The 15,031-nt window shown below is 40.6% G+C and overlaps 1 protein-coding gene across 3 annotated transcripts in view; it reads left to right on the top strand.

Annotated features, from left to right (window-relative positions):
* Nucleotides 1-2,667: 2,667 nt before the first annotated feature.
* TLK1 (tousled like kinase 1) overlaps nt 2,668-15,031 on the top strand; it is a gene marked incomplete at its 5' end in the record, with an annotated part of 119,329 nt that continues 106,965 nt past the window's right edge. For 2 of the 3 annotated variants that reach the window (XM_084247595.1, XM_084247594.1), the window contains one exon: nt 2,668-2,806. In XM_084247595.1, the coding sequence (XP_084103721.1) occupies nt 2,668-2,806 (139 nt within the window). Of the gene's footprint in view, nt 2,816-3,135; nt 3,166-15,031 lie in introns of all 3 variants that reach the window. The other variant, XM_084247593.1, reaches the window with a different exon arrangement.

The raw sequence follows: 15,031 nt of genomic DNA, 5'->3' as shown, positions 1-15,031 counted from the left end.
TTCTATGTGCTTTTCACTACAACCTGCTGACTAAGCTCACTTTTAACATACAGAAAGAACATATATTAACCTACATGTTGTTACAGGAACTCTGTTTCCCCTTATAGTGCCTGTTCTTTGGTATGAAAATCTAAGGTGCCAGGTATGTAGCCAAGAAAAAGAAAAGCATATATTCACACAAAAACTTTACATGAACAGTCATAGTAGCATTATTAGTTACAACCAAAAAGTGGAAACAAGACAAATGTCTAACAGGGAATGGATAAACAAAGTTTGTACATTCATACAATGGAATACTCATCAGTTAATAGAAAGGAACTATTGCTAAATGCAACAATGCAAATGAATCTCTAAATAATTGACTAAAAGAAGGAAGATCAAATGGTACAACTGTATGATTCCATTTATCTAAAATGCAGGAAAGTGCAAACTAATCTATAGTGACCAGAAAGCTGATTCCTGGTTACCTGGGGATAGAGGTGGAGTGGAAGAGGGACCTTAAAGGAGTAGAGGAGGTCTCCCTGGTGGCACAAGGGGTTAAGCACTGCACTATGCAGCAGTCCAAGACCTCTGCAGTACAAGTTCAATCCCTGGCCTGCCAGAGAGCAACCCACATGGTGCAGCAGACCTCTCCTGACTTGCCCACTGTTCCCCTCTGCAGTGTACTTCAGTCAGTCTGCCTGTTCTGTTCCCCACTGTCTCTGGTGAATCCTCTCACCCCCTGCATCTCTGGCCTGTACCCCAGCTCTTGTATGCTTAAATAAATAAATCTTAAAAAAAAAAAAAAGGAGTAGAGGAAACTGAAGGCTGGAGGATATATTCCTAATCTTGATTATAGAAATAGTCTCAAGGGTTAAAACTTATCAAACTGTATATTTTAAATATGTGCAGTTTATTTTATGTCAGTTATACTAAGTTCTGTAATTTGTAATATCTACCTCAAATTTGAAAAGAACATGACCAAAAACTCAGTTAAAGGATCTGAAGCACAAGAAAACTAAAATTACTTCTGGAGATAACTGACAACTAAGGTTCTATTCTAGTATGATAGCTTATCTGAACAGAACATTACCATGAGAAGTGCAACGTCATAAAAATGAAAAATAGAAACGACATTTTTGTCCCTCTGGTAATCATGCCATTTCCTCATGCCTGTACAATAGCTCTGTATCATAATCTTTTCAGTGTTCTAGTCAGTTTGGTTTTTTAAAGAGCCAACAACCTAGCTGTATTTTTCCTGAACTATTACACTGCTCTTTTATGTACATGATGCCCAATCCCTGGTGTGTCTGTACGTATGTGGGTGTGTAGAAAGCGACACTGTATATAAATTTTAGCAACGCTGTAATTTGCCTTGGGATTTTGTAGTCGGAACTCAGCAGCGGCACTGGAAATGTATCAGAACTTTCTAGAAACCATGCCGTCTCCGACCAGAAAAATACTGGATGGTTTCCCTAAATATGTGAATTCACCGAACAAATCTTCCTATTTAGATTTTCTGCTTACCGTTTTAAAACAAAGAGACTGCACCACCCACCCGTACAGTGCACAACACCGGTAAGGATTTTTCTTTTCTTTTTTTTTTTTTTTTTAAGAAAACATTCATAAAGTTTTAGTTCCACCCCTCGCCAAAAATCTCATTTTCTTAGCGCTTTTATTAGATAATCACTCCCATTCTGCAGCGGGGGAGCCGCACACAGGTTTTGGGGTGGGATTTTCTGTACAGCAGAGGGGCGAGCAGGAAGCCACACTCAACTTTTCAGTTCCATTTTGAGAAACGAGCCCTGGGAACTCCTGAGAAACGACAGCCCAGCGTGAGCAGAGCAGAAGCGTTTCTGGCTGGCAGGGTGTGGGGCGGGCGCCAGGCGCGCTTCTGCGGGAGAGGGGGAGGCAGGTGGCAGCGGAGCCGGCAGCGGCGCGGCGGGGGGCGCCTCCCTCAGGCCGGCGCGGCCCGGCTGCCCCCGGCACACGAGTCCTGCGGCCCGGCTCCCGCCGCGAGCAGAGCAACGGGAGCGCCAGGGGCGCCCGGCTCCCCTCCCTCCACGCTCTCCCTCCACACCCCCGCCCCCACCCCCTGGCAGGTCCCTCCCCCGTGCCTGCTCCCGCGGCCGCCGCTACCGGAGGCGCAGGAGCCTCGCGATAGTGTTTGCACTGGCGGCGCGTGACGCCGCCGCCGCCCGTAACTGATGCAGAGGTTACCCCGCCGCCTCAGCCGCCTCAGCCGCCGCCCGCCGCCCGCCGCCCACCGCCCGGGCGACGCCGGGGGCCGACGCACTGCAGAGGTGCCGGCAGGTTCCGCCCGCGGAAGTCTCCTCGGCCCACGCAGCCCGCGCTCCGCCCGCGCCCCGACCCCGGCGCCAGCGGGCGCCCCCTCGACGCCTCTGCCGCGGCGCCCCTAGCCTCCGCCTCTTCTCCAGCGGCGCGCCCGCCTGCTCCCTTGCTTCTCCCCCTTTTCCTCCTCCCGGTCCCCTCTCCTCCCCTCACCTCTCCCCTCCCCACCTCCCCTCTTCTCGGCTTCCTCCCCCATCCCCTTGACTCTCCCCTCCCTCCTGCCCTCGCTTTCTCGCTCGCCCTCTGCGCGGCCCCCGCCATGACGGAGGCGGGTGCCGGTGCCGTTGCTGCTGCTGCCGTCGCAGGGGGGGAGTCGGGTTCCCAGAAAGTAGCTTGATGAGTGTCCAAAGTAGCAGTGGAAGTTTGGAGGGGCCGCCATCTTGGTCCCAGCTCTCCACGTCTCCAACCCCGGGCTCGGCGGCGGCGGCCAGGTCCCTGCTGAATCACACGCCGCCATCCGGGAGGCCCAGGGAAGGTAAGCACCGTCGCGCCCGTGCTGCTCGCGGGCCTGCCCTCCCGCCCGCGGCCCCCGAGGCCCCGGGGTCTCCTCCCTGCGACCCCGGGGTGGGGGATGGTGGGGAGGTGGACGCCTGGCCGCAGGGCTCGGGGAGGTAGTGCGTTGGCTGCGGGTGGTGGTTCGCGGGTGAGGGAGGAGACGGGCGAGGGGGTGCGCGCTGGTGGGGACGGGCTGAGGCGAGGCGCACAGACTCGCTTGGGGCTCGTCGGAGCCGGAGCCGGTCCTGCCGGGGTGGGAAGCCCCTCCGGACGCCGGCCCCTTTCTGCTCCATTTGCTGGCACACTCAGTACTCTTAACCTCCTGGCCTCTGGTCTCTGGTGGGTTTCCCTCCCATTGAAGCGTCCCTGCCCGAGCCCCCTCCCCTTCCCTCGCGCACTCCTCCCTGAGAGGCGGCGCCTGCTCTGCGGGCTCGGCCACCCGGGCCCCAGAGGATGCCCCTCGCTGGCAAGGTCTCTGCCCTTTGGGGAGAGCCTCCGAAATTCTCAAAGCTGACTTTGATGCCCCGCCTGGCCCCTTAGAGCATGGAAACGACAGACTGACTTCGTGGGCAGGCTTCTAAAATCGCTCCTCCAGATGGTTGCAACTTTCTCCTCTCTGCCATCCCCTCCTGCGTGCCTGTGCCTTCTCTCCCCACCGCAAGTAGGCTACTGTGCTACGCTGACAGGGTCCTGGGTTTTGTAGGCGATATCTGCGTAAAGGTTATTGCCAGCACGCACCGTATCGGTTACAATTGTTTTCTAAGTTTTCTGGCGTCTTGCACGCAAGTGTGCTGCCACCAGATGTAGCAGTTACACAGCTAGTGAGGCACCGGAGTGTTCTTGACTGAAATTTTAACGTGCTGTATTTAACTTTGTATACGACGGAAAATGAAATTGGGGAGAACATACATTTGTGGGGAAAAATAAATGTGCATGGAATTGCCTTTTAACGCCCTTTTGTCTGGAAAACCTTTCGCGGTGTTCGTCCGTCAGCTGTTGGGAAATGGGTTCGCGCGTCCAGTTGTGTCACGGAAGGCGATTGTGGCCGCATTACAAAAAGAAAAACCGTCTGGAAGTCCAGTAGTTCAGCATATTCTTTTTAAAAAATGAGCTTTGGTTTATATTGGAATGGGAGGATTAATTTACTTTGAAAATAAGTCAATATGTACTGCTGACATTCCTGACAATTGTTAATCAAGTGTTTTGTGCCCTGACTCCAGTGATTTCAGGCACAGCATTCTTTGTCATTTTGTGCCTATGAGCATGTGTGAAAGTGACAATAGCCTCAAAGATTGGCATGGATTTGCTCTAGGAAATTCATGTAAAGGTTTGATTCATGGCATTTATTAAACATGCTGAATGCATTGACGGGCATTTCTCCCTTTCCATCTATTAAAAGATAAAAGTTGATTTATTGACTAACTCAGTTTACTACATCTGCTCATTTTTTTTTTGTACTTGAACATTTATAACTGTTTTAAAACCATTTTGTAAATAGAGCAGTTGGTGCTTTTTTAGCCTTTTATTTTTGCCTGCATTGTCATTAAGATGCTTAATGAGTGATAGTGAATGATAATCTTGGGAGAGACTTTCTCTTTTCTTTTTTAGGTTATATCTTTTTATTATTCATTTTTCAAATATTTATTGAGCCGTTTCTATGAACCAGGTGCTATACTAGATACTGAGGACATAGTGTTGAATTGTTCATCTCTAATATGTTTTATCAGCACTCTGGGGGCTGTAAAATCTAGATTGTGAGTTTCTGAGGTTACTTCAACTCAAGTTAAACGTCTATACTGCTCTGTACTTTTCCTGGTAGTTGAAAATTTTGAGGGATTGGAATAATTTAGCTTAAATACACAGGCTTTTTTCTAGCAGTTTAGAATCACATAAGATTTTTACTGTGTAACCTAAACTAGTGTGTGTCTGTTAATGAAATAACAGGACATCATTTGTGAAAGTTATACTTAACACCAAGTACCTGTATGGCCACAGTGTGTGTGAGTGTGTGTCTGTGTTGACCAGTCAACATGTAAGTTATAACTGATGCAATCCTCTTTGGGCTTGTGTATTCGTTGTGAAGCTATAATCTTCAGATTTCACTAATGTTAACAGAAATTGAATATATAAAACTCTGCTTATTGGATGGAGACATTTTCTATTGATTGGAGTTCCAGTTCTTTCTTTTAACAAGTATTTTACATCTTTTCCAGGTATGCATGTTAGTGTAGTTTATAAATCAGTGTAAATTGAGAGAGCTTTTGACTTCTGGTGACTGCTAGTAAGAAACATTACAATTATAAGAACTCACACAATTTGCTTTTTGCAAAATTGAGCTGAAATGTAATATATCAAGGTTATATGATGAACTCCTTTTAGGTAACTAAACTTTGAAAAGGAGCTATTTTTAAATCTATACACAAATATTTGTAAAAAGTAATTATTTTACAGTTTTGATGTATGTGGAGCCACAAATTCTGGATTGCAATCTGATTTTTTTTAATGTTCTCTAATGACTTTTCCTCTATTCTCTGTTCTTACTATCATATCAATAAAGTTTTGACTACAAATAAAATACATCATGAAGTATCATAAAATTTAGGTATTTATTGGACTCTAGGTGTAATTTACAAGTAGTCTACTATTTCTCCCCAGAGTCCCAATGCTCTTACCAAAATTGTTCTCTTAAGAGGTGCTCAGCGATGTAGCTCTAGATTTAAATGTTACTGCCACCCCATTTTATAATAATCTTGTGATTTAAGGGTGTGAAAAGTTAGGAGGTTAAGTAAATTTTTAAATAAATGTCACTTTTGCTTTGTTGAGGCCTAGGAACCTGGTGTCATTTTAGCTAGATCATCTGCAGATGGTTTTGTACATACCAGTACATGGGTGCTCAGTGGGTTATTGCTAAGCATCAAATCAATGACCATAGACTTGGGTGTTCTTTTCTGTTCCATCTTGCCAATTATGAATAATTTGCTTTATTTTTATGTAAGTAGTGAAAGTAGTTTGGTCAGAAGAAATAGTATCACAGCACAAACTGTTACTTTCTGTGCTTCTCTGTTTAAAGACTGCATCTCCTTAGAAGACTTAAAGTATCTGATTCCAGATGATTGACCTATAGAGAAATATTAAATCAGATGGTCTTTAATTCTTGAAATCACTAGCTGGGTGAAGATGGGTTTATATGTTTGAATATTCTAGTTCATGAATACTCTGTGGTAGGCTCTTCCTATATAAAGCCATATTTATGTGTTGGGGTGGGGGTGAGGTGAGAAACCCAGGACAGATAAAGATCTGAGAAATAGTGTATGCTTTTAAATCTTTTTTTTGTCTCAGGGCCCTTTTACTCTCTTAAAAATTATTGCAAACCCAAAGAGATTTTGCTTATGTGGGTTATGTATGTTGAGACTAACTAAATTAGAAACAAAAAAAATGAAAAAATATTTAACTAAGGGCCTCCCTGGTGGTGCAGCGGTTGAGCGCTGGGTTGCGAAGCTGCCTGCGGCTGCTCCCTGGCCACCAAAGGAGGGTCCCACATGGTGCGCAGACCTCTCCTGCCACCCGCTGCTCCCCTCAGCAGTGTACTTCAGTCCTTCTGCCTGCTCTGCTCCCCGCTCTGGCTCTGGTGAATTCTCTCACCCTCCTGAGCTTCTGACTGTACCCAGTGCATGTATAAACAAAAACAAACAAACAAACAAATGAATAAAATACATGCCTCTTAAAAAAATATTTAACTAAAAATAGCAATAATAAATTGATTACATGTTAGCAAATTTTTGTAGTGAAGTATATGTTTGGTATCAAATATTTCAGTAAGACTAGTGGTATTGTTTTATATTTTTGCAAATCACTGGAAACAGCTGAATTTGCTTCTGCTTTTCTGTTGTGATGGACTTTGATTAAGGTAGGTGAAGAGGATCCAACTTCACATTGAGATGTAGTTGGAAGTATTGTAAAAAGATTTCCCCCCCAAATTGTGTGTATTCTTTGATATTACAACAAAATTTGACAAGTGGCACTTTAAAAAAAAGGTTACTTTCAATGTGGAAGTACATTGTATTCCTAAAGTGTCTTCAGGTCTTAAAGGTAGTCTGTGGACTGAAGAAAAGACTGCCTAAAAGGGTGAGTAGCATGGTCGCTGTCTTTGCATACAGGTACCCCCCCCTTTATGAAAGTTTGAGTGGCACTGAAGACCTACGTTAGTGCCTATGTTTGCCAATGGAAAAAAATTCCAAAGAGGATTTTTCACTTTTACAACAGAAGGTGAAAAGTGAAAATAGCTTCTTTGCTTTGCGCCATTTTGACTTATAAAAGGCATCATAGGGATGTTTGGGATAGCAAGGAAACCTGAACTTCGAAAACATAAATAGAAGAGAGAATACATTCACTCTGCTATTTTAGAAGTCAGGCTACAAGGTGAAAGTTCGGAAGGCATAGATTGAATTCATTGTAATTTTTTGACAGTGTAAAAAATGTTTAGCAACTGGACTTGTTCAACTTGGAAAGAACTGCTTCTGGATATACTTGCTATACAGATTTAAAACAGACTACAGGGACATTTTGGAGGAGGTAAATTTTGTAGATTTTATTTAGGGAGCAACTAGATTAAGTTGCATAAATTCTCATCCATCTTAAAAAAACAAAAATATTCTGTGATTCTTTGAAAATCCCTAAATATAGCTACACTATACTTATATATCCGTGTTTTTGAATATTCTCTTACATCAGTAGTATAGAAACGATTGTTGACTTTATTACTATTTTGCATTTTTATTGTGCTTTTCCCTCTGAAAATTTTCCTGTGTTTTCTGGAATCAACATAGTCAGTGTTCCTGAAATCTTGTTAAGTTCCCTGTGAAATATAATAAGCTTTGAGAACATTTTAGGGAATCAGATGCTGGTTATGATACAGTTTAGTAGAATTGTAATATATTTGGGCAAGGAATTTTAGAATACTGTGGGGGCTGATTTTCAGTTTTGGAAGAGAAACTATCAACAGTTTATATAGTATTTGTAATTGTTATGTGATTTCAGAAGTAATATACTTAATCTGTCCTAATTTTTTTAAAGCTAGAGTCTGAAAAGAGAAAACATGAAGGGAAAGTGTTTAAATTGATCTCTTTTGAATTAAAAAAATGCATATTAAATGTAAGTAGGATGTAAAGTGAGGAATTTTAATTCTGCATATAATAGTTATCTTTATACCAACTCATGTTTTAATTCTATATGGAATATAATCTTTTCTGTGAGTTGGATTGAAAGGTTAGATTTTAGTTAGTGGAAAATTAAACAAAAATTCTCATAATTTTCTTGAGGTCAACTTATTAAGTATAGTAAATGACACACAATTTGAGACTTCAATTGCATTTTGATTTGAAACTCATTTTCTGTAGAAGAACCATAGATGTAACTCATTTAGTTTCATAAAATCCTTCATGTTTGTTAACATTTTCTAAATAGGAGAAATAGTGTTATAAAGTATGAGAGGCAAAATGGTACAGATGAGAAAATGTATTGATTGTTATTGGAATCCAAGTGTATTCCCTACATTGCCATTAACTAGTTGTGTGACTTTAGGCAAGTTGCATATCTCTCTGCCTCAGTTTCATAATTACAAAACTGAAAGATGGGCTGTAGAAACAATCTAGTACAAATCTCTTGTTTTAAAATGAGGAAATTTAGATAATTTGCCCCAGCTTTTACTGTAAGGGAATTGGACCGTACTTTCAGTTTTCTGACTCTTGAGTTAGTGTTTTTTCCATTGCATTTTGTGGTTTCTTTTCATCTGTAAAGACTTGGATTCGAGGTGCTCAGAGGTCCCTTCCATCTCAAAAAAATAATCTTTTGACATTATTGCTAATATTTACTAGATGAAAGCTTATAGCTTTTACTTATTGGTAAATGTTTCTTTAGAAGCACTGTAACCTTTTCAAGGTTGTTTTGATTGTTAAGAGAAGATAGTCAGGGCCTCACCTGGTGGCGCAGCAGTTGAGCGCTGGGTTGCGAGGCTGCCCGCAGCCTCTGCAGTGCTGGTTCGGTCCCTGGCCACTGGTGAGGGTCCCACAAAAAAACAAAAAAAAAAACCAAAAAAGAAGATAGTCATCTTTATTATTACCAAGAGATATTTAATTTAGTTCATTTATGAGCATGGTAAGTAGTGCACTCTGATTTTTTTTTTTAAAGATTTATTTATTTGTTTGTTTGTTTATACATACAAGCACTGGGTACAGTCAGAAGCACAGGAGGGTGAGAGAATTCACCAGAGCCAGAGCGGGGAGCAGAGCAGGCAGAAGGACTGAAGCACACTGCTGAGGGGAGCAGCGGGCGGCAGGAGAGGTCTGCGCGCCATGCAGGACCCTCCTCTGGTGGCCGGGGGAGCAACCGGGGATGGAACCAGCGCCGCATAGACTGTGGGCAGCTTCGCAACCAAGCGCTCAACCGCTGCGCCACTGGGGAGGCCCTGCACTCTGATTTTTTAAAAAATAATTACATAGTAAAACACTTAGGACTATATTAAAGAATATGAAAGTACACAAATGACAATATGGTGCTCTGAAGTGAACTAGGTGATTGCTCCTCAAAAGTTTTATCTGGAGGCCCTCCTTGGTGGTGCAGGGTGCTGAGCGCAGAGCTGTGAAGCTCTCCGCAGCCTCTGCAGAGCGGGTTCTATCCCCGGCTGGCCAGCGAGCAACCCACTTGGTGCAGCCCTCTCCTGTCTCGCCCACTGCTGCCCGCAGCAGTTGTATTTCGGTCATTCTGCTTGTTCTATTCCCCGTTCTGTCTCTGGTGAATCCTTTCATGCCCCACAACTCTGGTCTGTACCCTAGTTCTTGTATGTATAAATAAATAAATCTTAAAAAGAAAAAGTTTTATCTGGAGCATTTGCCCTCTGTTCTTTAGTGTCCATAGGATTGTTTATTTCATAGCACCACCCTCTATCATGCTACCTACCTCTTAGTTGCTTTCATTTATGTTGCCTAATGGGCAAAGTTCTTGAATTCAGAGACTATGTTCATTTTCATATTTTCAGTGCATAGTGGGGATGTCCTCCATAGAGTTGGCACCCAACAAAAAGTTTTGTTGAAGGGTTATTATGTTTTCTTAAAAATGGAGTGGTTATATATTTTAATAGGCACATATTTCAGTCCCAGGAAGATGCTTATTTTAGTACTTTTTAGGCAAGTTACATTTTAGAGAGTTACAGTAACAGTAGCACTAGATAAAATTTATGGTTTGCACATTTAATTCTCATAACTCTGTTCGGTATACATAATATTACCTTGTTATAGATGAGGAAACTGAAGCACAAAGAAGTGAAGAAATTTTCCCAATGTGGGAACTAGAGTAGTAAATGTTAGGGCTGAAATTTGAACCAAGTGTGTGCATTTTAACAACTAGGATATATTGCCTGAGTAAGATATGGACCCTTGGGGCAATTTCTAGGTTTTTTCCACCTTATATTTTAATTTATTAACCAACTTTTAGTCTCCTTCAGTTTATTTCTAGACTTGTCAATTATTTTTGCCTGAGTTTTATACATGTGTGAAGATAAGATTAAAAAAAAAAACAAAGCAAACAACCCGGTTTAGAAGGCTGTACCAGCTGTGCAAACCTTCCATTTCATTTTTTCAGATATGTTTAGTCTTTTAATGGAAAATGTTAGTTACACTAAAATTTATTATCATGTTTAATAATCAAAATTGGAATGCCATTTATCTTAACATTTTGACCTGATAAGACCACCAGAGCCATAATAAACATTAGAATTCACACACACAATTTCCAGCTGTTGATAGAGAAGTGCTGTTTTGTAGGGCTCTGAATAAAATTGAGATGCTTTAGTGGCAGATCTTAACTCTTACTAATATCTGATATAGGCAGGGAAAAAGATGCTTGAAGCTCATTTGGGCTCATCTGTAAAAAGTATTTTTTTTTTTAAGATTTATTTATTTATGCATACAAGAGCTAGGGTGCAGGCCAAAGGTGCCGGGGAGGTAGGGGTGAGTGGATTCCCCAGAGACAAAGTGGGATCCACTCTGGGGAGCAGTGGGCTGGCCATACAGGAGAGGTCTGCTGCTCTAGGTGGGTCACCTCTCTGGCCTGAGATAGAACTGGTGCTAGCTGCTGACAGCTTCGTAGTGCTGACACTTAACACCCTTGCGCCACCGGGGAGGCCCCCTGTAAAAAGAAATTCTAAAAACACTAAACTCATAATTACTTTATCACATATGAAACAAATCCCTTGGAAATGTGCTATATTGTAAATCTAAAGAGACAAAATTTGAATGGTTTGAATGGTTTGACAATCAAAACATGGATTGGAAAGTTGCAGGGTTGATCCAGGGGTAAGGTGTGAAACTGAAATCTCCTCTATGCTGCTTCATTATTAGTTCTGAAATTTTGTGACTTTCAAGAGAAGTTACACTAACAGTTAATGTAAAAAAGCTTATTTTGCAAAGATGCAAAGCCAAATATAAGTGGGTTTGGGTATGACTCAAGTCTTCATTTATGTGGATTATTAAGAATTGGTTGTACTCATAAATTTATGCCTTCCTTATCAACTAATTCAATTGGAGAAAATGACAGATTTCTAGGTTTAAAAATTCTTAAGCTTTGCCTGCCTTGCTTGGTATTAATAAATGTGGTGCATTAGTGATTCTACAAGTAATACTATGTCTGTGCTTCTATCTGATGATTAATTTAGGCTATACTAGGGAAGGTCCTAGGGGTCTTTGTGGAACCAGTCAGGTTCATCTTTTCTCCTTACAATATCTGAAACATGTTTTAGAGGTTTTATATATTTTTTAAATAAATAATATGATTGCTTTTTAAAAAACATTTTTCTATTTCTAATACACAGATTTTTTTTTTTACAAACATCAATCTAATTAATTGGTTCAGCCAAATTTATTACTTTTAAAATTATCTCGTCTATTTAAAATATACATATACTTATTAGTGGTAGACCATGTTCTAGGCAATTTGCAAATAGTAACTCATTTACTTTTAACAATCATGAGCTACGGATTAAGGAAATGGAGGCACAGAGAAATTCAATTACCCAAGGATATGTAGAGAATAATGTATTATAGGGCCTCTCTGGTGGCACAGGGGGTTAAGAAGCAACCTATGAAGCTATTCGCAGCCACTGCAGCACAAGTTTGCTCCCCAACCAGGGAGCTACCCATATGGTGCAGCAGACCTAGTCTCCTAACTCGCCCACTGTGCCCCTCAGCAGTGTATTTCAGTCATTCCTCCTGTCTGTTCCCCACTCTGTCTCTGGTGAATCCTCTCACCCTCCACCCCCTGCGCCTCTGGCCTGTACCCCAGTTCTTGTATGCATAAATAAATAAATCTTTAAAAAAAAAAGAAAAGAATAACGTAGTAGAGCCAGGATTCAGGCTGGGCTTAGTGCAACATGCTCGTAAAACTCACACTATCCTGTGAGCGTTATTCTATTGACTGGATGTACTAATAACTTAATCATTCTCTAGGTAGTTGTGGTTATTTTTCCTTATCCATGATAAAAACTTAACATAAACTTTGTTAAGTTAAAAAAGGAATTTGTTGGTTCATGCATCTGGGAATTGTATGTGTGGAGGAGGGTGGAATGATATTGGAAACAGCTTACATGTGAGATCTCAAATAATGTCATTGGGTCTCTTTATATTGCCATTCTTGGGTTCTTCTAAGCTCTTGGTGTGGAGCCCTAGAGTCATACCTTTCAGCTTTGCAACCTCATTTGAAAACAACTTCTAATAGCCACAGGTTTGTTCTGGGTCCATGCCGATGCAGTCTAATTGTCATTGGGACCTGGGATATGAAGTATGTCAAGGTATAGCCCTTGTGACTGTGGGCAGTGTGAGTTGTGAACCTGCAGAAAGTCACAATTGACAATCCTCTTAATATCACAGAGATTAGGTGAATAGTAGTTTTCCTGAGGAGATAAATCGTGGTGAAAACAACTTTTCTACTGAGGTCTGTAGTTTCGTAGATTTTTTAAAATTTTAATTAATTAATTTTTTTTTTCTGTACATGGTATCTTGAATAAACTTGTTTTTAAAGATGATTCCCAATGATGGAATTATCAGGGCAAAAAATATAAAACAATTTTTGGACTTTTGATAAATACTGCCAAATTATTATTTGAACTGTTGGTACTCAGCTCATATACCAGCAATGAATGAGATGAGGTTTTTTTTTTTAAACCAGTTGGGGTTTAATTCAGTCTAGCAATTACTGTGCTTAAATATTAACACAGTACCTTGCACTTAACCAAAGGGTAGCATACCTGACATTGAGCATGTGGCTATTTTTTTGTAGGCATTTCTCACTTCCACTGATTTAAATTGTTCATTTTACAGTTTTATACTATAACAAAACCAAAAGACTAATAAATGGCAGCATCTTTCAGCTCTTGGCCCCTATTCTTTATTTCCTCCCAGTGTCTCCTACTTTTCTGACCTAGTTGTCAGCATTATACTTAGTTTTTGGATATGATACAATGTGTTAAGTAGCATTATTATATAGAAAGTTAGTGTAACATAATAGTAACAAACACATATTTGTTAGACTGGGGTTCTAGTTTGAGTTTTGCAATTTAGCATGGTAACTTATTTAACCTCTCAATGCCTTATCTGTAGATTTTTCTTGAAAGGATAGTAAACTTCACTATGTTATGAGAATTATGAGAAATTCATGTCATATTAACCAGTCCGTATATGTTAACTTTTACTATTAATACTAATGTGTAGATATGATATGTTCAAGTTTAATTTTTTTGCAATCTGTTTAAGTGGCAAGAATAGGGAAGAAGTACAGTCGGGGTGAAGGTCCCCATGTCCAGAGCACATTTGATATACATGGATTGTCTCCCTGGCCTGTAGATGAATTCTTAAAAAAGCTGTGTCTGACAGAGGTAGATTTCAAATGTTTTAAGGTTGCCACTGTCATAATTTTAGTTCTTGCAATTCTCTGTGGTTTGAGAATTGATCAAAGTTATGAGCCATGCATGTAACATTTAAGCAAGCAGTAAGCACTCGATTTGGATTTGAACTGTTTATGCTTTATTTTTGACACAGAAATATACTTTAAAGCACTGCATTGAAAATTATCAAAGGGGCTTTGCATTGTGTTTTTGTGTGTTGTTTGTACAGGGAGAATGCTTTATGTGCACTAAGTGCTTAATAATGTAGCATAGGGTTAGGGCTTGTTATGGATAGACCTGGATTTAAGCCTTTATCCTTCATTAAGGTAACAGTGATTCACAATACTGATATGATTTGGGAGATGGGTTGACAACTCCTAGATTTATGTTACCATCTTAGGCCTACTATTCAAACACCCATAATAGTCCTTTACTTAAACCATTATGTCCTCTCCCTCCTTTATTATTCCCCCTCCCCCCTCAATTCTGCAATCATAGTCTTAAGAGTTTAGTTTTGGTCAGTTCCTTTGTGGGTTTTTATTTGTTTTCTCTATATTCTGCATATAAATGGAATTATCTGATACTTGTCTTTCTTCTTCTGACCTTTTTCATTTAGCATAACTGATTTGTATCTTGACACTTACGAGATGTGTACCCTTGTGTAAGTTACGTGTGTGTGCACGCACGTGCATGTACATATGCATTAGTGAATTTCCCCTTTTGAAAAGGCAGGGACAAAAACGAACTAATATTAGAGAATCATTGAAAAGTAACATTTAGTCTGCATTTCCTTGTTACACATGTCCCCATGTTGCAGTTTTCATAATTACCTTTATCATTAAATGAATGTATACTAACTTATTTACTTGATATGTATCCCAAAACTTAATCATAATTGCTAGTATTATTTCTTTTCACAATAGAGTGGCCTTTATTGTGCATTTAAAATTTCTTCCTTGGAATTACTTCTTCAATATATATCTCAAGGATTTGATTTGTTGTGCAAAAGGGGATGAATAATTTTATGTCACTTAACCTATGCTGTCACTCTTGCTTTGGAATAACTAGGTTTTTAAAGTCTGTTATTGCTTCACAGTGATGACCTCACTTGTCATCCTTAGGGTTTCATAGAAACTTTATTGGCATAGTTAACTTACTCAGCAAGTATTTTGGACCCAGAGCCTAGCACTGAGAAAACAGATAAATAAAATATAGTTCCTCCTTCCTAGGAGCTTGACCAGACTACCGAGGAAGAATATAATTCATAACATGTAA

Source organism: Talpa europaea (assembly GCF_964194135.1).
Source record: "Talpa europaea genome assembly, chromosome: 1".
NCBI lineage: Eukaryota > Metazoa > Chordata > Mammalia > Eulipotyphla > Talpidae > Talpa > Talpa europaea.
This window is presented reverse-complemented; position numbering and strand designations above follow the sequence as displayed.